At 42.6% G+C, this 27,972-nt stretch overlaps 1 protein-coding gene across 1 annotated transcript; it reads left to right on the forward strand.

The window, feature by feature from the left end:
- The first annotated feature begins 260 nt into the window (after positions 1-260).
- Positions 261-27,937, forward strand: LOC118221524 (serine protease HTRA1B). The gene is made up of 9 exons (XM_035406656.1): positions 261-973; positions 8,464-8,563; positions 11,517-11,721; positions 23,456-23,650; positions 24,215-24,247; positions 24,676-24,790; positions 24,974-25,031; positions 25,179-25,274; positions 26,510-27,937. The coding sequence occupies exons 1-9, from the start codon at positions 514-516 to the stop codon at positions 26,676-26,678; spliced, it is 1,431 nt and encodes a 476-aa protein (XP_035262547.1). The 5' UTR covers positions 261-513; the 3' UTR covers positions 26,679-27,937.
- Positions 27,938-27,972: the final 35 nt, after the last annotated feature.

Below are 27,972 nucleotides of genomic sequence, written 5' to 3' on the forward strand. Positions count from 1 at the left end.
CATTGAGACACATGTCCCGACAGAATTAGTGTTTGTTGAAATACCATTGTTGCATAATGAACTAACCTAGACTTAGATTATATGATTTTCTCTTCTCCTGATATAAAATGTATTTACATTTCAGTAGTTCAGGTCGCTTGTAAGAGGCGTGGTTTACAGACCCTCCCCTACACGTCCACACGCTCCTTAAAATTGAGCGTCAGTTGGTTCAGCCAATGGTTGAGCTTGTTTATATTGTCTTTGAAGTGTTGTGCGCCGTGCTTTTATAAATCTCTCATCAAAGAGATCAGTTAATTACGTGCTCTGTGCAGAGTGAGGCAGACTCGAACGGTTCAACCAAGCTGACCATAGACATTATATGTGCATTTAAGTAAATGCTTTATTTATTTTGCAAATAATACATTTTTAAAGTAATTTCTGCAAACATTGTGAACATAGTTTAGAGTATTTTTTTGTTTAGTAGAGAATCAAAGTTGCGCTAATTTAAAAAAAAGCTTGCATTCCGTTTCAAAAATGTTTTCATTATTCTTTTGCGCCGGTTTTTTGCTTGTACCTTTACTCACCGAAGCTAGGGTCTCCAAACGATACGTCATCGGTTGTCCAGATCGCTGTGACAAGTCGCGATGTCTCCCTATCCCGGCTGATTGCTTGGCCGGCGATATACTGGACCAGTGCGACTGCTGTCCGGTTTGTGCATCTGGAGAGGGTGAAATATGTGGTGGTACAGGCAGATTAGGCGACCCGGAATGCGCAGAGGGGCTGGAATGCTCGGTGTCGGACGGAGTAGGCAACACCGCAACAGTCAGAAAGCGAGGCAAGAGTGGCGTGTGCGTTTGCAAAAGTTCCGACCCTGTATGCGGCAGCGATGGCGTCTCCTATCGAAACGTATGCGAACTGAAAAGGGTTAGCAGTCGGGCGCAAAAACTGCAGCAGCCACCTGTCATCTTCATCCAAAGAGGAGTCTGCGGGCAAGGTAAGTAAAAACACCACTTGAAGTGGTTTCAAATAGAAGGACTGTTGAGTGCAAACACAAATCCAAACATTCAAAGTATCGTAGTCTGCACTCAGAAATACCACTTACACATAAATATTGATAATCAGGATTCATTTGTATAGACTCTCAAATAGGCTACTTCCTCCCAAATTATAAATAAACTATACCTAATCAAGAACAAACTGCTGCAGCAATAGCTAAGAAATATTTTTTTTCTGACGTGATTGGCACTTAGGGATGTTAGGTTTCCTTCGCGCTTGACATTGAAACAAACAAAACAAGTTATTCTGTCACTGTTATTATTTACCATCAAACATTTTACGCATGCTATTTTTCAACATATAAACGAATCGTGTACCATGCATAACATTATGAGGGGCATGTCGTTCTTGTAACTTTGTACCTTTGTACTTTACTAAAAGTTGGGAAAATGTGAATAAAAAAACTTGCTATAGGTCTATGCTGTTTTCCAACTATCTGCACCAGGGAACATAGGCCCAGATAAAGCAGGTGTCAAAGTGCGTCACCAGCACTCAGTAAAGTCTACACCCCGCTGTTCCTCATCTGAGCCATACGGGGTAAACAGAACAGGCTTTTCTCCGCCGGGAAAGTGTCCCGAGACCCCCCGGTCATCAGAGGAGGTGTGAGACCACACCGACCAGAAAAAACGCTTCCTTTTTAAACTCTGTTATTAAAATACTGTGGAAAAGCAAAAATGTCCATAATTAGGCTAATTAATCAACGGCATTTTAATAAACGGACCTGGAAATCTGGGTCAGTTGAAAATGGCTTTGAAAAGCAGCCAAGGCGAAAATTCATGAAGTATGTGTCAGCCACAGACTATTGGGCCGGCTTGCCAAGTTTTTCAACTATTCCAAAATATTTGCCTTTTATGTCCTTATTGATTTGTTTTGGATCCATGCGATAGAACCGTTTAGTGGAAGCTTTCTTTAGAATGATTTGCTCTGACAGCTCAACCACTACGCAGTAAAGTGTTAATTCAATTCAAACAGTTTTTAGGAGCCCAGTGTAAAATGTAGACCTATTCTGTCATAGTAATTGTACTCTATCAGAGGTGATTTAATGTTGAACATTTTACTGTGTGGTAGCCACTGGGTACTTTCTGTGGATAGGGACATTGTTCGAAAGACACCCCCCTCTGCTGGAAAGATATGTTTTAACATTGTTTGAAGATCATCACTCAATTTACACCATTAAGCAACAATTTTTATCTACCTTGGCTGGTAAAGGTATGAACGCAACTGCAGTATGCCAGGAAAGGATCAGGGCATTACAGAACCAAGAGAACCTTTACTGTCAGAACACTGCTCTGCTACTTCCATAAGCTTACCCAAAGAAAAACCTTAATTTATTAATTCTCCATAACTTTCCATAATATTCCTAATATTTAATAAAAGGATTTGCTGCAGATGTGCTAAAAGTGTTCTACTTCATTTCAAAGGCTTTATTTTTCTCATTGCTCAGATTTTTTTTTCTCCTGTTATGACCTTTTTCGGGTAACAAATCTCGGGCAGTCCATGTCTGCCAATATTTTTCAGTTGAGTTGGCACTGCGCTGGATATACACAGCAGTACCAGACATTTCAATGGTCTAGTGTGGTGCTCTTTTAAGCCAGTTGGAATTTTTTCCTCTGCAGTTATTATTTTTTTTATGTTAGCAGGGTCAGACCGTACTGAAAAAGCGCCAACGTCTCTTGGGCTCTCTCTCTCTTTTGGGGGGGGGGGGCTTTGCTTTGAAAATAGACAGCAGCCTTCAGCGTCTGGGGCTCTGAGGGCTGCGGTGTTTGGCCGTGAGGCGTCGGTGATGAAGGTGCAATCGAAGCCGTTGTGTCAGCATGCAGCTGAGTTTGAGCGTGGTCCAGGGCCTGCAGTGCAGCCTCATGCTATCCGTCGCTACACGGTACAGCACAGGGTTGGTGAGAATGGTAGCGTAGCTTCTCTCCATGTGTCGGTCAAGTCTAGCCAGGGCACACCGTGGAGAGAATCTCAGCACAGCCTCTCTCTATGCGTGTCAGGCCTGGTAAGAGCACAGAGCAGAGGTGATTGCGACTTCCTGCCTGGTTGATGCAGTCAATTATTGTCATTATGCCAGTTCAGTCCTAGCTGGTTAACTGTCTCAGCCCTCTGGATAAACAGATTGATTAACTTACCTGTGTGTATGTGCATATGTGCGTGCATGAGTGTGTGTGTGTGCCTGTGTATGTGTGTGTGTGTGTGTGTGCGTGTGTGTGTGTGTGTGTGCGTGTCTGTGTATGCTTGTGTGTGTGTGCCTGTATGTGTGTACAGTATGTGTGCATGTGTGTGTGTGTGTGCGTGCATGCATGTGCACGTGTGTGCGCGCGTGCATGTGTACGTGTGTGTGTTTGTTGTACCTCAGTCTCACAAACTGGCCCTTTTAGGTAAGACAGACCAATGCTAATCTGATTGAGCTAACCAGCACATCAGGCTGGGCATAGGCTCTGGGATGCCTCAGTCCGTTACATGAGGTTTCACATTCCATGAGGTCACTTGCATCTGGTTTGAATAAGTTCATTATATAACTTATTCAAACTGACTCCAGAACTAGGTCAAATTCTGCAATCATTTAGCCATGTTTGTTTAAACCTTTTTATCATGTGATTATATGCACTGTATGAATATGATTGAAACCACACTGGCAGGACAAGCCAGGGTTTCCATGGGGAAATCTGCACCATAAAATTCCAGTTATAAGTTAAGCGTTATAACATAAAAGGAATTGACCTAAAACCATTTCCTGATTTGCACCGGCTTTGAGAAATACGTATTTCATGGCTGGTCTTGAATCCATGGTAATTTTGGATTTAACTTCATTTTAAAACAAACAATAAAAATGTAAGTTCTGAGAAAATGGGTTTCTCGCTAGACCCTATTTTTATGGTATTAACTTTCTCAAAAGGTTTCTGTTGAGTCTCTGGAATGGAAGCCAGTATTAGAATCATTATGCAGTGCCTCAAAGCAAACCGTGTTCTCTTTTAACAGGAGGGAGGGTGGATAACCTCTCTCATTATCCTTATTATTACTTGCTGGGTTTTTTTTTTTTCATATTTCCTTGCCTCAGATTGACCTCTCTTTGCATGAGGGATGCACAATTTGCTGGTGAACTTCCTGCCCATTGTTCAGTCTGTCTGTATTCAGTCAACAACTGTGATGCTGTCTCTCCCTTGCTTTTACAAACTCGTTTTAGCCTGTGAAACTTTTGTTTCACTTGTTAAACAACAACCATTTGTTGAATAAAATAAAACACGATAAGATGACAAGATTAACTGGCGCTTAAGGCGTAGATGTGGCACTGAAAGTTAAGGACTTGTGGGGAGCTTGTTTTCGATGTCCTCTCTAGTTTATGGAGTCTGCGCGGCGGAGAGAGGTCGAAAGACCTCGCCGCTCGATAAACATTAGCTCAGTGCTGAGCGAGTATCCGGCGGCCTAGCCAAGGGACACAGCCCTTGAGCTGCAGCGCCCAGCTCATTGTGGTTGCTGAGGCAGCATGGTGAGCGAGGGTGGGTGGGGGGGCAAATGGGGTGGAGGTGGGGGGGTGAAGGCACAGAGGGATGTGTCCTGCAACCCAATCCGCCGTTCCCCCTCCCCTGCACGTTGGAGGAGAAGGAAGGACAGCTTCCGAATAGAAAATCTCATAAAATCCTGGTGGAGTACCGGTGGAAGTGAAGAGGGGGCAGTTGGCCTGTGCGGTCACATGACCAACAAAAGTAGAAACGGGGGAGGGAGGGCAAGTGTGCATTGCCTGATGGGTGGCATTCTCAACGCAATGGAGCTGTGAGACCGGCTGTAGAGGTACTGGGAGGGCAGTTTTATCCCTCCAGTGTACAGGGTGGCTTGCATTGCATACCAAAGCAATGCAGTTATCACTTAAATCACTATTGCTCCACACCCACTGCTCCAGCCTGCAACATTCCCCTTGTGTCTTGACTATGGACCTAAATTTGATTGAAGCCGTAGGTTTAGGCCCATGCATTCCTGGACTGCGTGAGCCATTAGGGAAATGAACAGCATAGTACTTAGCTGGTACTGAGACAAATGGAAGGACACTTAATTCTCTTCGTCCTCCGTGACTATCCCTAAATCAAACAGAAATGCTTTTTTCTCCAGCTGTATCATTTTACTGCTTCATTCTGGGGGCTTTTGTTCACCACAAGCAAAAGGAGCTTGTAAATCCAGGGCGCAGAGACCCACTTCCTGGCTGATGGAACACCCAGGACCCCCCCACGAGCTTACCATCAGGGGTGGTTGGGTGCAGGTAGGAGGGGAAGGGATTGAGCTATGTGGGGGTAACTGATAGTCACTGAGGAGGAAGCAGTGACAAATCACTTTCGGGAAGGTAAGAACAGACTGTGTTCCACGTTCAGGAAAGATACTTGACAGCTGAAATTAAGACGGCTATTGTTTTTGTTTGTTTATGTCCTCTCCACCACCCCCCCCTCCCCCCATACCTTAGAAGGACATCATATCAGGTGACGCTTCTCCAGTAACCTCTCTAAATAGGTGCCTGTATGCCTGCACACCTCATATCAGTGGGTATGGTAGGGAGCTCTGTCCAGACATGCAATCTGCCCCTCTGAAAACATGTAATGCAGTAGCAAATTTAAAAGACATTCTAGCTTTGCTTCAGAAAACTGGGAAAGCAGCCTACAGTAAATGGGCTATATTGGGAGCAGCACCTGCTCTAGCTGCACAGATCAGAAGATACGAATGCAAACGGGCGCAGTCGAGGTACAGGATCTTGTCCTCACTTGTCCTTCTCCCAGGCCTGTGCTCCCCCACCCCAAAAACCCCAAACCCTTCCCAGTCAGTGTCTGAGGACCAAGGGCCCAGATCTCTAAATATATGTTGATTCCGATTCCAGGATCTATTATTTGCTGCTCGGTTTTGTTTTGTAAATAGATACCCTCACATAAATATCTGCTCAGTATGTTTGGACTGGCATGGAATATTTCAGGTAGTCAGTGGGCTGCCCTACTTAAAGATGATAGCAGGATCTGCTTCCATGCTCTGTGCTTACAGTATGCGTGCAATTACCAAAAGTAAAAAGGTCTGCTTTTTTCAATGTACCCTTTGATCTCTTTCTCTTTCTCATGTTTTCTCTCTCTCTCTCTCTCTCTCTCTCTCTTTCTTTCTCTCTCTAGTTTTCAAGGTTTTTTGGAGTGTTTTTTATTTTTATTAAAGGAGTGTTTGTGACTCGGAGTGTAAAAGCAGATGTTTTTGTGTTTGTCTGGAGGTTGACTAAATTCCTCCCTTATTTTCCTCCTGGTCTGTTTTCTGTCTCACCAGGGAGAGCTGTTACATTAAAATCTGACTCGTCATGGCTGAGGATTAGAGTGAATATTGGCCACCTGCTGTGTTGTGGCCTAGTCTATGTTTATTCTAGTCAGCAAGATTTCCTAATTCCAAACAGTTATTCAGTATAAAAGAAAGCATTTCAACTGGACAGATGTTATGGTCAAAGCCACCCCATCATCGAATTCTGCATTTTTTCTAGGAAAGAACACAAACCAATGAAATGTAGTGGTGAGGACACATGGTTAAAAATCATTCCTTTAAAGAATGGGAACTTGAAACCTGATTGGTCTGTCTGAGCTCATTGGTCTTGTGCATTTGACCGCATGGAGAAAGCAAGAAGAGATTTATACCAATGAGTGTCAAATGCTATAATCACATGATAAAGTATAATGAACCTTCATATTCTCAGTGGCTCTTCAGCGCCTGAATTGTTTCAGTGAAAGTACCCTGATGTATGAATAGATTGTATTTTTCTAAGAATTTCTGAAAGGTTCTCTGGATAGGGTAGTCCATATTAAATGCCAAAATATAAACAACAACTTGATTGAGAATGAAGATATTGTATATCTAATGGAAAACATGAGGTTATTTGCACCAGTTACTGCTCTTTGACATAGGTACGCATACATTTAATAATTCACTAAGTTTGAAAAACCGAAGTTATATTCTCTTAAGACCAGACAACAGATTGCTATATGCTGTAGAAGAGTAGATTTCTTTCTCTGTTCAGATAATACTTTACCAGAAAGGTTTGGCAAAGTCTGGCCTACTGCATTCTAATAACTGTGGTTTTGGCTCAACTGTGAGAAAGGAACAGGGTTTGGACAGGTCTGTCTGTCGTTCATTCAGGGCTGGGCTAACAGATAACATGACAGCTGTACCATTTCCAACACAATGTGCTAGAACAGGCCCTGTTCATTTTTCATTGCATGTTATGTGAGACCAAAGGGAAAAAAGAAAACAGTTCTTTTTACTTTTTAAGGAAGTATTCCAGGAAGGGATTGGAAAGGTGCTATCAATCTCAGTTGACCTGCATTGTATAAATATGTTGGACTGTTCTGAAATCCAAGAAGAGTAGAAAGTCACTACAGGAAAAACAAAATTGCTGACGGTCTGATTGAATCATTTCCTGAGTTTTTATAACACAGCACTATAAGTTTTATGCTTTCTTGACCTAAAATTACTGGCCAGTCAAGCTTGGGAGGTTTGGTTGTTTTTCACAAATTCTGTCTTGAATTTCAGCTGAATTTGCAGATTTGTGAAGGTGGTCTCATTCAAGGATGGTTGTTACTGCATCAGTGTTTGATGGAATGAAAAACAACTGCACTGTTTTTTCAGGTGCCATATTTTGAAAGATGTTGTTGCGCTCAGTCCAAAAAAAATAACTGTTCAAAATATACTGCAGGTGTGTAGAGCCAAAAATGAGTAAAAAAAACCCCCACAAACACACTGCCAAAATATCAGTGTTCACTGAATCAACAACAGTTAATTTAAGCTCACGTTCTGGTAAAACAAGGACAAACGTTTCACTCAATCAGACCTTCATCAGTGTCCGAAGGTATAAGTCACAAGCAATTAAGGAGGAGAAGTTCATTGAAGTTCATTTTTTGAATGCACCTAGATGGTGATTATCAACCTGGTGAGCACAATGCAGAATACTTAGGCCTCCACCCACAGCCATCTTTTGATTATTAGATAGTATTTCTTAACAATCAATGTTTTTCTGATGGAAACAATATGAGGTTAGGAATAACTTTGGTGTACCATCTGGAGATACATTGAGTCACACACATTTGATGAACTGAACATTCCCAGACTTGTCTTCCAATGGTTCTTCAGTGGATAAACACAACGTGAATCATGCCTGTAGAGTCATGACTTGTTTGAAGATAATTTTAGTCATGGCATATGAGCAAAGAAAAATGGAAAGCTGTAATTTTTCATTAGACACAATGAATGATGTTGAATATGTCCTTCTGTGTGCTTCTATTTATATAAAGCTAAAGTCTTCATGAGCTCACGTTCCCAAACCATTATCACGATCATATGATTCCTATCCTGATCTACTGTATCATGCTTGCTTTATTAGTCCTTAGGTATTTCAACACAGCTGTCCCTCTTCCTGACATCTTGCAGGTCAGGAGAATCCAGACAGCCTGAGGCACAGATACAACTTCATTGCTGATGTCGTGGAGAAGATCGCACCTGCCGTGGTCCATATTGAACTGTATCGCAAGTAAGGCCCTCTTTCTGCACCTCCTATGCAGTATTTAGGCTTTTTTGGGGTGTTTTATGGACAGTGAACTGGATAACCTTACCTAGGGGAAACATTATTGATTATGACTGGGATTTACAAGAAACTGTAAGTGTTCGAATTGGAATTAAAGTGGTATTTAAGCTATCTGAATTGGAAATGAGGTATTTTGAATTGTAACTGAATTAGAGGAATCAATCTCAACTCCTGTTCTTCACATAGTAGCTTCTTCGTTCAGAGATTTCAAAAAGCCTCACTATAGTGATCGCCTATAGTTCATCACAGCAGTGAAACTGCAGTTAAACTTGTTTAATACATGGGAAGACCTAAGATCCCAGTAAAACTAATTTGGATTATTTAGGAGAGTACCCTATCCCCTAAAGCCCTCTTTACATGGCGCTGTGAAGACACCTCGTGCCGTACTCTCTTGGCAGTCATGAGCTTTTAGCCCTCTGTTACGTCATGGACCAGCTGGCTTGGCTTCACTGAGCAAATCCACGTGATAATTAAACCACCAGTGGTTTATTTCACTCTAAGGACACGTTTCAAATCTAATGATTGTATTTTTAATAATGCATGCGATTCACATTGGATTTTTTTTCAATTATTGTAATGCTGTGTTTATTTCTTATAATTGTATTGAGGGTAATTCAAAATATGGTTCAGTAATTCTAATGTGGATATGGTGAAAGTGTATTCACATTCGCCATGCAAAGTAATGAGCTGTTTTGCTGTCTTATTCATAGAGATAATGTTTTTTATTTCAAAATTTTTGACTGACTGTTTTAGTGTCTAGCATAAATATTCAATAAATCCCCTTTACAGTTCCATTTCATAACAACATAATGATTGTGGGCTGCATGGGACTTAGTTTCATAAGCAGACAGCCAGGCTGTAGAATGTGTAAAAGCCAGTACCTCTGGATATTTAACAGAAGATGTAATGGGTTAGAACCTCAGTATCAGCATTGTATGAGTCTCAGAGGAACAGTGGAGGAGCAGGGTGAGGTTAATGTTTCTGTCAGAGGAGTGAGTTTGCTCCTGGGGCCGGATTGCATCGCACAGCTGTATAGTTGAGGGATGAGTAGACAGACTAAGCCGTTTACAAAATGGATCCCGTTGTGACAACAAGGAATAACAAATTCACCACCCTTTTCTGGGATGGAGATCAATTTCCCTCTACTGTTTGGAGACTGAATTACTTAAGGAATCACACTGACAGTCCTGACGTCAAAGTCTGTGCTTCGCCCTTCATGTAATCACTAAACCAGGGTTCTTAGAAAGACCAGAAAAAGAAACAGTGTTAATGCAAAATGAAACAATGATAATTATTGTAAATAAATTGTTTAATGACAAGTAAAAATATTCAAGTCACTGTGGTCCATGTCTGTCTTGTTCTTGAGTGCTTCCTAAGCGATCGTTAGCTATTGTGCTTCCTGAAAATAATATTCATATGTAGAACCTCAATTGTCCCATCATAAAATGTTTTCTTTTATTAATAGAAAAGGGTGTGGTCACTGAGTTGATTGGCTGTTCTTATCCTGGTCTTCTCACTTTTCCATGAATCCAGTTGCTGAAATTTGCTCATGACCGGCCTATGTACTTTTACTGTTTATGTCTCTCTAGTTCTTTGGGTAAACTTATAATGTACTTGGAACCACAAACTATATGTAGGCATACTCTATACATAACTGCATATTCAAAAATGTTATGTGGGAAGAGCTTTTGGTAATGTAGGGGCTAAAGTATATGCCTATGTATTTTCCTACTGGCTTGTCTTTTGAAAACACAATTGGGTTCAGAACGAGGGTAATATCATGTTGGATAACCAGTTTGTCTGAAAGTTTGTGTGTTAGCATGAGGGACAGAGAGGGAGTCAGCAAGGAGGTAAAATGATTGAATTTTGTCCAGTAAAGAGATTACATGCTCAACCAAAATGTGAATATATGAAGAAACAGAACCAGTTATTTATGCATGACCAAATAAAACCCCATGCAAACAAGTTTATTTGTGGGTCTAATTTACAAAATCACCCAGGTAGCATACCAACTGGAACAAGTTAAGATGACATCATTATGTTGTTGTTCTTCATATCTAAACATATAAATGATAGAAGATGCAGAATATACATAACATATAACTACAAGATGTACATTATAGTTCTTTAGGTAAATGGTTTGAAGCAGTCTATTTTTAAAAGCACTTATTTGGTGCCCGTTACAGTTCACTCCTTATATGGTCAAAACAGCCTTTCCCCTAGTTGGCAGCAGCCTGAGATTGAAAGTGAGCAATCTGTAACTCTCTTTTTCATGTTGTTATTCCCCAAGTGGGGAAGGAACATGGTGTGAAAGATGATGTTATGAACCTGAGGTGGGGAGTGTCTTTGAGTTCAACCACATGAGCGGAGGGGTTTGAACATTTTTGCAGTGTATGCAGCAGGTGTGTGAAAATAATTAATGGTTTATTTTTTTTGTGGGATATGGAGGGGTATACACCTGGTCAACCTTGGTCATATCATCATGCCAACCTGGACTGGCTAAGTCATGCTCCTCAATGATGTCAGATGTCTCAGAAGGAAGTAATGAAGCAGAGTTCAGATTTTAGTGGAAACCCTGACAAAGAGTATCAGAAGTGGACTATTTGTGTGTCTGCCTCCTCTGAATGTCTGTTATTTCTTTCTCTTTATCTCCTTCTCAGTATTACCTCTCGGCTAATTTACGTCTCTCAGTTCTCATTCATGAGCTCATAAACCTTTCTTCAAATCACCTTTCTCTGAGATTTCTTTCAGTTTGTTTAGTTTCGTCACTGATTTCTTCCATTTCAATTTCTCTCATTTCCGTCTCTCATTTTTCTCTTTCATTTCTCTCTATCTCTCTGCTTTTCTTTGGTAATTTCCGTTTCACGTTGCTGTCTCTCTCATCCCCTCGGCCCATCAGGATGGTGTTTTCTAAGAGGGAGGTGGCAGTGGCCAGCGGGTCAGGCTTTGTGGTGTCGGAAGACGGCCTCATCGTGACAAACGCCCACGTGGTGGCCAACAAGCACCGTGTGAAGGTGGAGCTGAAAAGCGGCGCCACTTACGACGCCAAGATCAAAGACGTGGATGAGAAGGCGGACATCGCCCTCATCAAGATCGACACCCCGGTAAGTCCCGCCTCCTCTGAAGTATGCGCAGCCTGTCACATGACTAATGGTTTGAGAGTAATTAACACAACATACGTTAACCAGACAAATGAGAGTTTCTGTAGTTCGTCACTTAGGTCATTGTAAGAAGACTGCTGTTTATACAGGGCTATGGAATTACTGTGAGAAAATACACTGTATGGGCAAAAGTATGTGGACACCTGACATCCAACATATCATCCAAAATTATAGCCTTTAACATGGAGTCGGTCCATCCTTTTCTGCTGTAACAACCTCCACTCTTCTTTATACTAGATGTTGGAGCATTACTGCAGGGATTTGCTTCCATTCAGCCAGAAGAGCGTTAGTGAGGTCTGGCACTGATTGAGCAATTAGGCCTGGCTTGCAGTTGGCTTTCCAACTGATCCCAAAGGTGTTGGATGGGGTTGAGGTCAGGGATCTCTGCAGGCCAGTCAAGTTATTCCACACCGTTCTCGACAAAATCATTTCTATATGGACCTTGCTGTGTGCCCAGGGGCATTGTCATACTGAAACAGGAAAGGGCCTTACCCGAACTGTTGGGGAAGCACAGAATCTTCTAGAATATGATTTTATGCGTTAAGATTCGCCTTCACTGGAACTAAGAGGCCTAGCCCAAACCATGAAAAACAGCCCCAGACCAAGTGGTGTCCAGATACTTTTGGTCATATAGTTATCCAAACGCTCATCTTTTCTTGAGAATCTCTGCATTTGATTTAGTAGAGCTGTTGTAAGTTGCCCCTGCACAGTAAATAGGATGTACTGGAAAAAATAGATGATGATAACATTGAGAGAACAGCCAGCCTAATGGACCGAAGCCTGCACTTTAGGCCTCATCGAGGGTTAACTTTACTTTTTCACCCAGTCCTCTAAAACCAAGGGTCAAAACATGCTTTACTTTGGCCGCCTCTCCCAAGCCATTAGTAGACAAGCAATCACCCAGCTGACAGTAGGGGCTGTGTCAGTGTCACAAAGAAAAACATCCCTCAAAGCTGTGTGAAGCAGTTCCACACTCCGTCCCCCTGGGGATCGCTGTGGAAAGTGCACTGGCCTGCCTTTCTTCTCGAGGTCCTGCCCAGGGCTGCAGAGAGAGCTTGGTAGAAGGGGAGGGGGCTGTTTATCAACTCATAAAAATTAAGTCTCCTCTCTTGTTTTCCACTGACGTTCGAGAGCTTAGCCAGGAGCGCCTTCGCCCATCCAAATGCGCTAATCGGAGGAAAATGTGCTGAAATAGCTTTGGTGCAACGCGATGCATATGGAGGTTCTGTGCAAAAAGGCCGCTGTCTTCAAATCTGGCAGAGAACACTGCCACGTCGCTAGAATGCGCTGGTGTCCCTGACCCCTGGCTGACTCTTCACGGTCACTCACTGCAAGTGACTAGCTGAGCTCATGGAAACAATCAGGCACATTTGCATTCGCCATTTAGACCACAACTCTTGTTTTAAAATATTAAACCCAAAATATTAAACTCTGGAGTTTAAAAAGGAGTAAAGTATAAGCATAAACTATTTTAAAAATCCCTTTGGAATACCCATCTGCTTCATTTTGAACCATCAGGCTGCAGTTCATTTCTAGTAGTAACCTAACTGCCTTTTTTTGTTAACTTCACAATGGTGGTGTTTTTGTTTACAAGAAGGCTTTTGCTGCTGTATCAAACTGAAACCTTTTTAGCAGTGAGTTAGTTTTGAGTCAGTCAAAGTTTAAATTTAATGTGGCTTGTACAGAGAATATTGTGCAAATACATTTGCCATTCATGTTTCAAAAGCTGATACCAACAAAGAGGTAACTTTTATGGCTGCACCAAGAACTTGTGACCTCTTGGGTGCGGCTGAACTTTCTGAACTCTTTTTTGACTGAGTGGCTGAATGCTGACTTAGGAGGCACCAAAGAATGTTCTCTAAATGATTATAAGTAGTGTACTTAGTGTCCACTGGGCATCATGTGTATGTCTGAAACATATATTTTCTGGTTAGCGTTAGAGTAAGGGAAAACGAGGGTGCGCACTCAAATGAACCAGGGGCAGACTGATGGATAACAAACTGAAAAATAACGAACAACGCACATTCCGTTGCTGTTTTTAAAGTTTTTACTGAATGTTTTGATTGATAAAGGTGGTTTCCATGTGCAGTTAAGGATATTTTGGAATATTCTGACAACCTGCCAGTTTTTCTGCAGCTGCAGGGTCATTCGGGTGCGATACGCTTCATGTAGCTCCAAAAGCTTAATCAGCAATCCTATGTTTCCGGAGGCTGTAGATATAAGCAGATTAATTTTATCCCATATATTCACAATTAATTATTAACATAAATATCATCTTTTATATCGTGCAGGTACTTATTTTCCTCCTATTTCTGAAGCAGTGCAAACTTCACTCCCAAGGACCTGTGTAGTAATGTTGATATAGAAACCACATAACAATTTTCTTAATCAGAGTACACAAGGCCATAGGATATAGTTCCAAAGAAAATAAGATTAAACAGATCCTTATGTCTGTCAATATAAAGCCTGCAGGCCATCAGAAACTTCTGTAAATATCTGAAATATCATTCATCACACATAACAACTGTCTGAGCCATTCAAAACATGCAGAGAAACTCAGAAGGAAAACGGTCTCGTTAAAGGTTTCTTTCGAAATGGTTCAGTACAGCCAAAAGAACTTTGCAGTAACCGTTCTATACACCTGAGGTGACCGAGCACATCAAATCTTATTCATGGGTAATTGCCTTATTTGAATTTTCCCTTTCGGTTTGCTAAACTAGCAAAATGAGCATAGCCTGCCAAGAGCTTTGAATATATTTGTTCAGTTGTCTAAGCTTGGATATGTCTGGCTTAATATATCGTAAACTCAACCACCCACTAGCATGCCAATTACTCCATCACCTTGCATTTACTTATGCAGGGAGTTTCAGTTGGACCATTGAGCAGCTTGTACAGTACATTATGCCCTCAGAAGTTATACGCGTGTATATTACCCAATTATTCATTTTCAAAATTAGGTTTAATATTTTTGTTTTGTCCTGTTCTCTATGTTCAGTTGGAATCAGTTTCCTATGTGAGCCGCCCCTTTAATCTGACCAATGGTTTGGCCTTCATAAGGGTCCTGGCACACAGTATCGAAATGGTCATATTTAACACAGCAAGGGCGAAACAAACTGTACAATTTAGTGCTGGAGTCAATGCGTTTTCCCTTGCTAAATGTGCCAAGCATTCACTAAATCAGTTGCATTTACAGAAGCAGGGTTGATGTATGTGCTTGGCTCATCCAACCAAGCCATTTGAAAGGGATTATATATACTTATAGAACAGGTCTAGGTGCATTTGTTTTGTGGCCATTTATGTGTACGCTCTATTTCGGCGATATCTGTGGTGGCGTTCAGTGCTCAGCTCCAGGGTTGTGTTTCTCTGCCGTGTTAATGCAGTGTGCGTACGTCTACGTCAATTCATTGGCATAAGAGGACAAGTGTCAGTAGGCTATGGGCTCTGCTGAATAAACAAACTGAAAAGAAGTGAATAAAATAACTGCCTCTAGTTTAGTTTTTTGCCTTAGTTCTTTGATTTTTCTCTTGGAGTGGCTGTGCATGGCTATAGTTCCCCCTCAGTGCTGTTTTAATTGCCTACTGTTTTTGAGCACGTGCAAAAAGATGGGTGTGGCCTTCCCCCTGGTGCACGTTCTCATCTGAGGGTGATCTTTGATGGACAGGTCTGGATTTATTACCAGCTGTTTCAGTACGCACTTGATGAACCATTAAAAAAGTGTAATAGAGGCTATATGAATGCATAGAAATATCCGGAAAAAAATGGTGCATTTCCTATGAGTCAGTTGAGTGCTAAATGCTGTTGATGGCTGAGATGGATGAGTTTCTCCCTTTATACTGTAAAGTGCATTGAGATTCTGACATGATAGATGCTATAGAAATGCAATCCGTCATAACTATCTTCATCTTTCTTACTGTATCCAGGACCTTGGCTTTTCGGATCTTACAAATTTAATATTGTGTTAGAAAATGAAGTGTCTAGACATGAAATACACAATACACAATTGATCGTTAAGAATGCCACGTGTCACAAGAAATTCTACTTTGTGGAGATGAAAAAGCTTTTCAGGCATTTTAAATACAGTGCAACCACAGCCTTGGGGGCAGGATTTAGCATAACTTCCATACTTTGTATCTAAACCTGGAATGTGTACTTCCTCTGAGGTCTTAACAAAAGCCATAATGAGATAATCATGAAAAAAATCTTATGCCAAATAATAATAATAGTATGCCAAGCTCTAATGAAGACAGATGACAAGACGCGTTTCAGGACTTGCAGGAGAGCTTGCACGCTGTAATTACCATTCACAGAGGAGCAAATGCATCTTTGTTGAAGTGTCTCTAAGTTCGTTCCTGTGAGAGTGACTAACCGCTATTTCACTCTAGGTTTGAAAAAAAAAAAAAAAAAAAAACCACAGGAATGTGGCAGGAAGTCTTGCACCACACAAGTAAGTGTATTGTTCTTCTGTTGTGGTCTTTGGATTTGAAAAGACCCAGGTGGGTTGTGGTTTGTTTGCATTTTCTGATAGTCTGCAAGCATAGTTTTGTGCTACACACCCATACCTACTGTACATCACATTCATACCAGTTATTTTCATACGGTGCCATTTCCATTGATCTTCCCAATGGGTTTTTTAACATTACTGGCCACTCTGCCCCTACTCTCTCAATTGCTATTCTGTTAGCATTTTCTGCACATTAATTAAGACTTCATTACCATGCATGAACAATGGGTGTGAAGTGCAAGATGGATATATTCTGACCAAGAAAATGTTCTGAATAGGCAAGAAATTGACTTGCATGTTTTGGTATAACGATAGTTGCTTATTTTAACACTCAACAGCAAGTTTGTAGGTGCATGACAATATTCTAATCTTAAGGCTCTTTCTCTCCAATTTCCCTAGTTTGCCCAATAAACAACAGTTTGTGCAGAAAAAAGCAAACCAACATATTAATCTGTGTGAGGAAAAATCTGAGGACAGAAGTTGATTGAATTCAGGCCTTCATCAAGCCTTAGTTATCCCAGAGGAAATTGGCAGGTGGCATAGGTATATTCATGCTTTATCCACCTGCTTTATCCACCCTGGTCTCCTCTACCTCCTCTCCTCAATGCAAGTGGCCAAACTGCCCCAATGTTTGCTGCCCCATGTTTGGCTCATTGAGAAGGAGAAAGGGTGACTAGACTCTCTGGAATGAATCTGGGACACAGTGAACCCTTACCTTGGTCCGTGCAGCACCAGTTTGCGCAACGGCATGATGGGCTAAGTCAAGCGGGACCCCAAGGGGTGCCAGCGTTGGGCTAGGGTGTGGGTGTTGGGTGACTGATGCCCTTGACTGTACTGCATCCCGGCACAAGACTGGGGCACTGTATTCTCCCCGAGGGCGTGGTGGCATGGTGCCATATCTTAGCATCAGCTGCCGATCCATACACACAAGGAAGGGCTCAATTCCCCAACTTTAGAGAAAGACCTTCACTGTAAGCCAAGAAGCCTGCTGCCTTTAAAGAGAAGGTAAACAGGAAAGCAGCGTAAACAGCCTTTAATGCCACGACCCGAGCAACTGTGGAGCCTGTGACCACACCTAACAACGAACTGCATGACTAACAACCTTTGCAACAACAGGCCCACAGGTGGCCATACCTGTGCTTTTACGAATTTGGCATCTTATCTAGCCGAACAAAGATGGGTGTTGAATTTCTTAATTTAAGTGCTGGCAGGTACAAAATCATAAGTCATCAAAACACGTCTTTCATAGCTATTCTCAAGGCTTTGGGCAATTTTCAGTGAAGTTTACTGTCTGTATCTGTCACGCACAGATGGAGTTCTCAAAAGTGGGTTAGATTTTGTGCTCTCTGTCCCCAGGCAGAACCTATAAAGTGCCTGTCATTAAATGGAGAGCATTAAGGAGGCTGCATCCGTACGAACGAATCAATATGTTTGCTTTGGTAATTGCTCTAAAATGGTTTCTGAGATACCCCAATGTTTGTTTGAGTTTTGTTACTATGAAGGAAGACTGGGCCAACTCCCGGCTCAATTCAATGGAAAGGCAATGTGCTTTGCTCTTAAATTTGAGAAGCTAATTCCAAAGTGCTACCCATTTCATTACACAGTCCAACATAATTGATTTAGTTGTGACTGATATTGGTAAAATGCTGCATGAGACTGTTAGAATCGCATTAAAGTCATGCCTTAAAACTAAGGGAAAAGTGATGGAAGTTGATATAAGAGTTAGGTTTAAAGTTTTCAGATGTTCATTTACATTTGCTTTATATTAGTTTAGCAGATGCTCCCATCCGGAGCGACTTACCTATTGACTTCTCTATTGAAACAGATTTTGCAATATTCCGTATTTATTACGTTATGTGCAGGAATCACAGGCCTCCCCAACAACGAAGTAGACAGCCTTTGAGATGAGACTCATGTCTCATCTAGACCTGATTTATATCTGTATGAGTGCATTTGTTTGTGTGTGTGTGTGTGTGTGTGCATGCGTGTGTGCGTGCGTGCGTGTGTGTGTGTGCATGCGTGTGTGTGTACATGTGCGAGTGTGTGTGTTAGTGAAGTTGAAGGCACATTTAGAGCAATTTCAAAGAGGTCTCTGAAGTATATTGTAATGTAGATTTTCAGCCATATGTTTCCAGTTTGGGGGTATTGGATGTGATCTGCATGGTGTGTCACATACGCTTCTTCCATTCTGCAGAGAGAGTGCAGTCCTCGGAGTGATGAGTCATTTCCCGATCTCTACTTCAGTTTCTTCGTTCCATTAAGATCCAAGCTGCTGTAGTAAATTAGGAAAAGGCACAAGACAATCCTTTCCCTGCATAAATGTGGCACCATTTAATTTTTTTCAAACTTGGCCTACTTATCTAGGTCATTCTAAAGGAGACCGTATGAGTAATAAATGTCAAGTCTAGACAAGACAAATCTGTCACACATGCTCCAATTAAAAATAAAAATTCAAAATTATGTGGGGAAACAAGGTAAAAGCTCTCAAGAAACTTTCGCTACTTTGCGGTTACACTGTGGTCAAGTTTCAACTGACCTGAACCTGTGTAAACCCTTCTTGTCCTGTCCGTCATCAGGAAGACCAGTCCAGAGAGGCGGGGAAACCGAGAATTACCACCATTTGGAAATGGTGCTGAGCATGTCTCTTCCTGTGTGTGTTTATTCAGGGAGAGTATGTCCATAATGTGAAATGATAGCCCCTAGCTAGAGTAGTGCACAGATCACTAGATCACAAGTTATATATAGGAAAATAATTAAGTAATGTTTATGATTAAAGGTAAAGAGAGGTAAATTGAAAGATAAGGTAAAATGAGAACGACACCTATTTTTGATTATATTCACTAAATAACATCAGTTTATTTATGATGTAATAAATTGTCCTCAGTGCTGAACTTTGTGTGCACCATGATGAAATGGTCATTATTTTGAATTTGAGAGGGGAAAACTGCAGCACTAGTCCTGATGAATGCCAGGAAAGTAAGAGTCTTTTTGATCTTACTCCATCTCTCACCTTACCTCTTTTTTTACCATTAAAGATAAGCACTAAGGTTACTTATGGAATATCACTTGAGTTCCCTTTTAAAAGCATTTGCTGGGCTGAAATAGTACTGTTGGCTTGAACAGAGGCAAACGAGAAAGCCAGTGACTGTATAATTGAAGCCAGATTTACCGGTAGATGCACTCATGCATGTTTAATTGGGGTCATGGAAAGAAAAGCCTAGATAAGTCAGATCTTGGCAGTCACACTGGTAGGATCGGGACTGTAAAACCAATTCTTATCGAAAAGCACGCTCATCTGTTCTCTGATCTTTTGTACACAAGACCGAACTTGTGCTGTTTTACTGCCAATGAAACACCCGCTGGCAGTTCAGTGCAGCCTGAACTTTGGTGATGCTCTGAAGCACAATGGAAGCACGTTGCCTTCTATTTGTCCCTCTGGCCGTCTGCTTTCTGGAAGCCTGTCCAGACACACAGAAAAACAGAACACCCTGACCTGCCGCTGGGGCCAAAGCCCAGTTCCATTGCAGACGGCACTGACAGGTGCATTGTCAATCAAGGCTCACGGGGACAGTGACCTCAGTGCTGCCTCCGCCCCACTACGCACTCCTCACAATACCCGAGGAGGGCTTATACCCACTGTCCTCTGTTCTCCTGCATCACTGGCTGCCTTCATACTCTCAGCGATGCAGATGCACTGCATATCGGGTAGCATCTGCTCAGACATAAATGTCAGCACGGTATATAATTAAAATCTGGGGGGTGCACACGTGCTAAGCGCTTTCCCTGGGGACACCATTTAAAAATGCTTAGGCTTAGATGCTAACTTCAACCCCTAATCAAACGCCTGCCTGAAGTGCTTACTGTACAACAAGCTGCTGAGGATACTACGGGAATGGACGCCATAGTCGGTGCCCCATTAAGCTTGCAAAATCTCCATTTTGTCCTGCTGCTTAATGCTGTGCGAGGGAAAATTAGCACGTGCCGCAGTCCGGCTGGGTCCTGTTCTATTGATTAACACTCAAGGGCAGACAAAGCAGGGTTCAGTTACACCACCACTGCCTCACGGCAGAAATATAACACCCATCCAGCCTGCACTTCGTCCAAAAATAATCTCTTATCATTCCTCTACAGACCCTGTTACTCAGGGAAAAGCAAAATACAGGAAGGTGAAAGTCAAACGGAAGCCCCCCGTGGGGCGTGCCCCAGGCTCTCCCGTTGCAAACCGCGCTGGCACGTTACCGAGCGTAACCGAGAAACGGGCGGTATTTATCGTAGATCGCCGCAAAGCCCTCGATTGAATGACAAGCCCGGTCTGATGGAAAAGAAAGCCAGGGTGACTGGGAAACGGTGGCGAAGCGTGGCGTCCCCCCATCTTTAACCGTAATTGCCCCGGAAAGGTGCGGTGAGCTGCGGCGATAACATTAGGGTGGTTCTGCCCGCACCTCTGGTGCCCAGGCTGGCACGGCGGGTGCCGAGCAGATATGTGCCGGGGGGGGGGGGGGGGGGGGGGTCAATCACAAGTGAGTGGGAGAGAACAGCTGAGCGGAGCTGTTACTGGGGAGACGGAGCTGGTCGTGCTTTTGTGGACCTGGCCCAGTGGAATGCGGACCACTGTGGCTCCCCTACCGCAGCTGTTTTATAAGTGAGCCAATCAAATAAGCCAATTGTGCATAACTGCACAATCCTGTCTCCCTTGGCCAGCTTATTGACTTATAGGGCCTTAAGTTAAGTATGGTTTTATCCCTTTGCATCAACAAGGTTTTGATGACAATGTGACAGCTATGAATCTGGCAGAATTCATTCAAATAAGCAAGTAAGTATTGAAATAACAAAGGTAGCTGGCTAGCTTCATAACTGATGAGTGAATCGGTTCACTGAGTAATCCAATAAGTTTGTTGCCTTTGATATCTAACTCCTTAAGTAGTTAACTAGCTTGTTAACAACAGCATATTCTAAAACCCAGGGGTGGATTATGAGCTAACTAGGTGGTGAAAACTTTAGAGTGTACAAACTTATATATCACAACTGTATTTTGAACTTTTTCCAAAGTGCAGTTTGTTTTCTTTGGCATTTAAAAGTAATCTTGTTTCTACTTCCCAGTATTGTTCCAACTAATCCATTGGCCTGCACCTGTTTGTTTTATTTTAATAACATCAGGCCGCCTAAACGGTCACGTGGGTGAAACCAAAGAATATGGGCATCCTAAGACTCCTGTCCCCGTCTTCAATGCTGTGTTATTGCTTTTGTGTCGCTATTAAAAAAGGCCTGTGAATTGCAGCACGGTGTGTTGAGCACTCTGCATTGTTGAGGGGGTTTTGATCACGAGCAAAAAACAAACACTCGTTGATGCGTGTATGAATAGTGAGTCTCTGCCAATCACTGCCATTCACTATTGTTCTCACTCATTCTACCCCAGCCCAGTGCTGTGACTGGCTCCTTTGTCAGTGCTTTATGCATTTATTTATTTATTTATTTTGTGTAAGGTCAGGAGAGAATGTCATTAAGACCATTCCCCCCACATTCACAAATAAAGAGGTCAGTCGATCCTGTTAATGAGGGCTCCTGTCACATGATGGAATCAATACTGACTGGATTTCGATAGCTTTGATTGAGCATATTCTCACCACTGGCGATACAATGTCAAATAAATAATTTGATGTCAGGTTGAACTCACTATAATCTTGGAGTTCACTTGAGGTCATGTGATAAGAAACATGGAATATGAAATAATCAGCAATCAAAATAATATATTTAGTGCATATTATGGTATGAACACTTATAATATGAAACAGTTAATTTATATTTAATAATAGAAATATGAGGCTATATTTGTGTACTTGTATATTAACATATCATTTCGAAAGTATATATGTAAATATGTGTCATGGCATGAAATGTACTGATATTGTTCTATGTTGACAGAAAATGAACACCATACTGGAAGTCTTTCAAATGAAAGGCGAAAAACTGAATGCTATGAAATAGTTAAGCATAGACTTGAGCAGTGGAAAGGACCTGGCACACGTCTGTGCACTATAACCAGTAATGTGCCAAATCTGAGGAAGAAAAAACCTATTTTTTTAAATCCAGTAAAATAAAGGTAATATTTGAACTATTTAAGTACATGACACATCATGACACACTTTTGGTCCACCTGACTTCTTCACAGGAACGCAGACGCTTCCTCGGCACTTCCACCCCATCTGGTTATGTGCTCAATGCCTGCGCAGAGCTGGCTGCTATTCCTGTGTCAGGTCTGGATTCCTCCTGCGCTGGGCAGAGGGTGATAGTTTCCTGTCCACATTTATCCACACCCTCTTTATCTCTCTCTCTCTCTCTCTCTCTCTCTGTCTTTCTATCTCTCTCTCTCCCCTGCTATTAATAGCGGAGTAGTTCTGGGAAAAGCAGCCAAGTCTGAGCCCAGCTTCCACTCTGGCCAGGGTTGAAAGCTATCCAAACTCCCTGACTCTGCCATCGATTAGCAGTCCTTTTCCTTTTGCTTACAGACTTTTCTGGATTTTTCTCACAGTTTGCGAAAGGAGGGGAAGGTGTGAACAAGGTTCACAAGGTTTCCAAAGATACTGCTGCGTTTAGTCGATTAGACTTGCCACCAGCGTTAATCCTGTTTACAGTTGTTAAAACAGAAGGGTGCTTACAGTAAATCACAAGTTCTTGGGTCATTGTCCATGTGACATGGCTGTGGTTGCCCGTGTATGTAGTGCTGCTCTGCTTTTTTGAGAATTTGATGCCACTGGAGAGCGCTACTTGTCACAAAGCTTTCTAAGAAAACAGGAGAGGTTGGGCAGCATTCTGGGATACATTCACCCTGATCTGTCTGCACAATGAGAGTGGGTACAGTGTCCTCAGGGTGTTTTTAAACCTCCCTTGTACCATAGTTTTGTTTGCTTGTCTTTATTGGATTTTATACTATCTGCTGTTAATCTTGCTTGCAGAAACAAAAGAGATGTAGCTTGTAGAATAATTCAGTTGAAGAATGGATCGACCCAGCAGTATTTCCATCATGGGGCTGTTGAAGCATACTAGAGTGAAACCAGCCAGTGTGGGAGAAGGGGTCAAAGATTCAGTGTTGTGAGATCGGTTGGGTCAACTCAGGGTTGGGTCAGTCAGGCCAGTGAAGACATGTCCCTGACCAGTGGCCCTGTCCTGTCTCTGCAGATGAAGCTTCCGGTCCTGCTGCTGGGCCGTTCGGCTGACCTGAGGCCGGGCGAGTTCGTGGTGGCCATCGGGAGCCCCTTCTCCCTGCAGAACACCGTCACCACCGGCATCGTCAGCACCACCCAGCGCGGGGGCAAGGAGCTCGGCCTGCGCAACTCCGACATGGACTACATCCAGACGGACGCCATCATCAACGTGAGTGCCCTTGCCACCACCTAGCACCATTTTATTTCTTAGTTCTTTCCCCATTGTTTAATTTTTTTTCTCTCTAATCGGTTTACTGCTGAGTCCTCCATTGCCTGCACACCAGGAGTACTCCATTCTAAGCTGGAGTCTCAGTCTTTTACACCCTACAGTCTCCACTGCACTACAGGGGAGAGCTAGTGCCAATCAAAGTAGAGGCAGATCCCTTCACTGGTATTTGATAGCCTATGGAGGTGGCATTGGATGGAACCCTGGGTGACTTTAAAGGCACCCTCCCTGGGGGAACCAGGCTTGAACCCTCGACTGGGACCCAAGGTGCGCTTGTTGCAAAAACCTTCACCTGCTTCTCCTGTAGCACAGGGCATACGCAGCCACCCTCCAGACTGTGTGCAGAGAGACAGCTGTGATCTGTATCTGAGCTGTTGTGACTAATGTGACAGGGGGGCTTGTTTTTATCAGTTTGCATCGCAGCCGAAGGAATTTAAACACAGGGCATGTAGACACTGCTCTGCTGTGGGCTGGCCTTTCAGTTGACCTGGCTGTTTGTTCTTTCAGTACGGAAACTCAGGAGGCCCTCTGGTGAATCTGGTAAGAATTCTTTCTTTTCTCATTCTTCCAGTCCAGTCCGCTCTAAAAAAAGTCCTGGCACAAAAAGCCAGTCAGGGAAACAAATAGTATTGCACCTTCATTCACAATTTCTTATAGTTCAATATTACCTTTTCCAGTTCCAATAAAAATTTGTCAAAAGACACTGTTTCCTATTAATCCTCACTTGACCCTGATAAAATTATACTATATTGCCTTAAAATAGAGTTAGTTTGGCTAAATAAAACAAATGTATTCAGACTATATTTTATATTTTGTAATGCATGATTTAGAATTTTATTTAAGATTTATTTAACACTGTCAATCAGGCTGAATGGGAGTAGTGATTGACAAGGGCAAACACCTGTAGGAGGTGATGAACTGTACGGGTTTGTGAGTTTGTGAGTTGTTGAGGTGAACTTCTCTTACAGGACGGGGAAGTCATTGGGATCAACACTCTTAAAGTTACTGCTGGAATCTCCTTTGCCATCCCCTCCGACAAGATCCGGCAGTTTCTAGCCGAGTCACATGACAGGCAGGCCAAAGGTGATGTCATTCATCGTCACACTGACACTTCACGCATGTCTTAGACACTTACACAGAGACACACACTCACACCTGACACAGAATTGACCTGAAACATGTTAAAACCTTCACAAGTCTGTAGTCTTAACAAACCTGACCATGCTTCTCTTTGACGTTTGTCCACATCCTGTTTCTGGTCTACAGGGCAAGCGGCACCAAAGAAGAAGTACATTGGCGTAAGAATGATGACTCTTACTCCAACGTGAGTACCTGGAACACCATTTACAACTCATGTGTGTTTATATCTGCATATATATATTCTAAAGAAATTATTATTTGATTGTCCCCAGTACTTCAGTAGGGCCAAACCACTCACTAGCTCTTAATGCTTTGCCGCTCTACCCCACAGACTGGCCCAGGAGCTGAAGGAGCGACAGAAAGACTTCCCCGATGTCACGTCGGGGGCATACGTCCTTGAGGTCATCGACAAAACACCAGCTGCATCGTAAGTAGAGATAAGCCCACTTCGCTTACTCGCTTGTGCACCGAGTAGCCGAGCAGGGGTTTGCAAAACAAGCGCGGTTATTGTTTGTTTTGACTGTTGTCTCGGAGGATCCGTTCGTGTGGGGAGTACATGTTTTCCTGTCTATTCTGGCGAGGTGGAGACAGGCGAGAAAACTAGGCTTGTAGGTAGACCCAATTTCCGATGCTTTGCATCATTCTGCAGTGGGACGCTGATATTTTATTCTCTGTGTAGACTAGTTTTCCAGTCCCAGACATTTCCATTTACTTCTGCTGTACCATCATGCTCGCCCACTCATACACAAACATACACACAGACATATCCTCTCTCTTTCTCTCTCTCTCTCTCTTTCACAAACACACACACAAAACCTCAAAAAAACATGAGAATGCATTCAGACCCCTGTCTGCTATTCAAGCTCAAAGATTTCCTGTCTGTCTATAATTCCCTGGCCACAGTGATGAAAAACCATTGCCCACTGATTCAGCAGTTTCCTTCGTTTTGGAAATTATGATCTTTACTTCCTGTTGTGCCTTTTCTTAGCAGTCATGGTTATACGAGATGTTTCGGGTTATAATGGGACGTAAGTAATGGTTACCATGAAAACACCGCAGCTGAAAGGCATTTTGGGAATGTGAACTGAAGCACGGGTGGGCGGGGCTTGAGGTTTCGTCTTTAAAAACATACCTGCTTAACTATTTATGTCAAGCAACATTTAACATCACATCCCAATCTGGAGCAATAGATTACCGTATATGATATTCATATACGGTAATCAAGGCATTATGCACTGCCTGTTACTTTCCCAGTGGTTTACCTCACACTTTACACACACCATTTAACTGATGGGAGTTTCTGCAAAAATACATTTTCAAAATGAAACTTGGGGAAAGTCCTTAGCTGGACAAAGGTTGATTCATAAATGCTGTTTGTGCAACCAAACATGCTCTTTAAGAACCAACCTAGACACATTTCTATAGTCTTTTTGTGTCTTTATCTCACTTTAATGTATTTCACCAGGGTATCCTTCAGCTCAACCAAAGAGTTTTCTAATGAATGTGCAAGGAGATAGACCATACACAGTGCAGTGTGTATGGGAGCTGATTTCTAGCTGTGACACAGACCAGTAGAAAACACGCAGTGTGGTGTATACAAAAGCTATAATTTAAGGCGCTGCAGTAGCTCATCAGCTTGTGCCCTCCCCTTCTTATCCCAAGTGCCGGCTTGAAGGAGAGCGACGTCATCATCAGCATCAACGGGCAGCACATCTCTTCCGCCGGCGACGTGAGCAGCGCCATAAAGACGGACAACACGCTGCGGCTGGTGGTGCGGCGCGGGAACGAGGACGTCCTCCTCACCATCGTCCCCGAGGAGATCGAGCCTTGACCACTCCCCTCGCCACGAGCTGGTTCTCAGTGTCTCACTATGGACCCTCGCTGGGTGTGTCTGGAGCCACGCCCACTTTAGAATTGTAACCAATAGTCTCTCTCTCCCTGCGGCCTGGCAGGGCTGAAAACTCCACCTCCAGGAACTGAACTGTGTGCAGGGAAAAACACAACCATATTTTAGACCCTCAGCTATCTGTGTATTTTACTTTTTTGCCATGTATGCTTCAGAAGCCAGTAGTACTGTCACCTAATCCAGCCCCAGTGACCAGTGTTTCCTTATTCCTTCTCCTGTTTCATTTTTTATACTGTACTTAATTTCTAATTTCCCAGTGGAACCCACCAGTCTATTGAGAAGTGGAGAAGCAGAAAGAAGAGTGGGCATTGCAGGCTACCGTAGTTTTTTACGTTTTTTTTGTTGTTGTTGTTGTTGTTGACGTGTTTTTGTTTTCTTTTGGCCGACAAAAGGGAAAGGGAAATAAAATATTTTAATAGTCTATCTACTGAACACTTTTAATATTATAATCACAACCTTACGTAGAGCTGTGTTTTTTACACTCCCTCCTCATGTTTATGCACACAAAGCACCTCAACTGTTCTCTTCCCAATGGTAGATGCAAATGATGAAATCTGAATGTGATCACTGCCTGGTTTTGATTAACGTTCCAGCGGAGTGACTAATTATCTAAATTTATCCCACGGCGAGATCAATGAACTTCGGCTATGACTAAGCAAATGTTCTGTACCCGTACGAACGTACAAATACATACGCCCATAGTGCTGACACAAATCAGGGTACATACAGTGCCCAGCTCAGCCATATTCTGCCATGCAAACGTTAAACTATTGCACAACTTCATGTATAATGCAAACATTTCAAGTAAATACTTTTGGACTTAAGCTTTCATTAAGCAGATACTGTAGGGAAAAATACTGCTGCAATGCTAGTTCTCCACTCCGATGACCAATGATCACTGACTTGACATGTCCCTTTAGTATTTATTTGACCCCTGAGAATGCCTGCAAGAGATCTAGTGGACAGAAACGTGAATGGAAAACAGAACCAGTTGTCCTAGTCTTCCAATATCCATCAAAAACTTCATGCAAAAATGTTATCCCTGGGTTTGGTTCAATGTTTCAAGCAGAAACATTTAAAAAAGGAGGGGGGGGGGGGAGCAAATTCAGACATGTTATGTAACATCTGTGAATACAAATGTGAGCTGTGTTGTATCACTTACTGCAAGAAGATCGTCATCTTGACTATGCTGCCCCCTCTTGGTGTTTTTGTGGTATTG

Source organism: Anguilla anguilla, chromosome 2 (genome assembly GCF_013347855.1).
Source record: "Anguilla anguilla isolate fAngAng1 chromosome 2, fAngAng1.pri, whole genome shotgun sequence".
NCBI classification, from domain to species: Eukaryota; Metazoa; Chordata; class Actinopteri; order Anguilliformes; family Anguillidae; genus Anguilla; species Anguilla anguilla.

Coding starts and splice junctions, on each gene's coding strand:
- LOC118221524 (XM_035406656.1), top strand. CDS start 514: ATGTTTTCATTATTCTTTTGCGCCGGTTTTTTGCTTGTACCTTTACTC. Junction 11,722..23,455: donor TCATCAAGATCGACACCCCG/GTAAGTCCCGCC, acceptor CTGTCTCTGCAG/ATGAAGCTTCCGGTCCTGCT. Junction 23,651..24,214: donor AGACGGACGCCATCATCAAC/GTGAGTGCCCTT, acceptor TTGTTCTTTCAG/TACGGAAACTCAGGAGGCCC.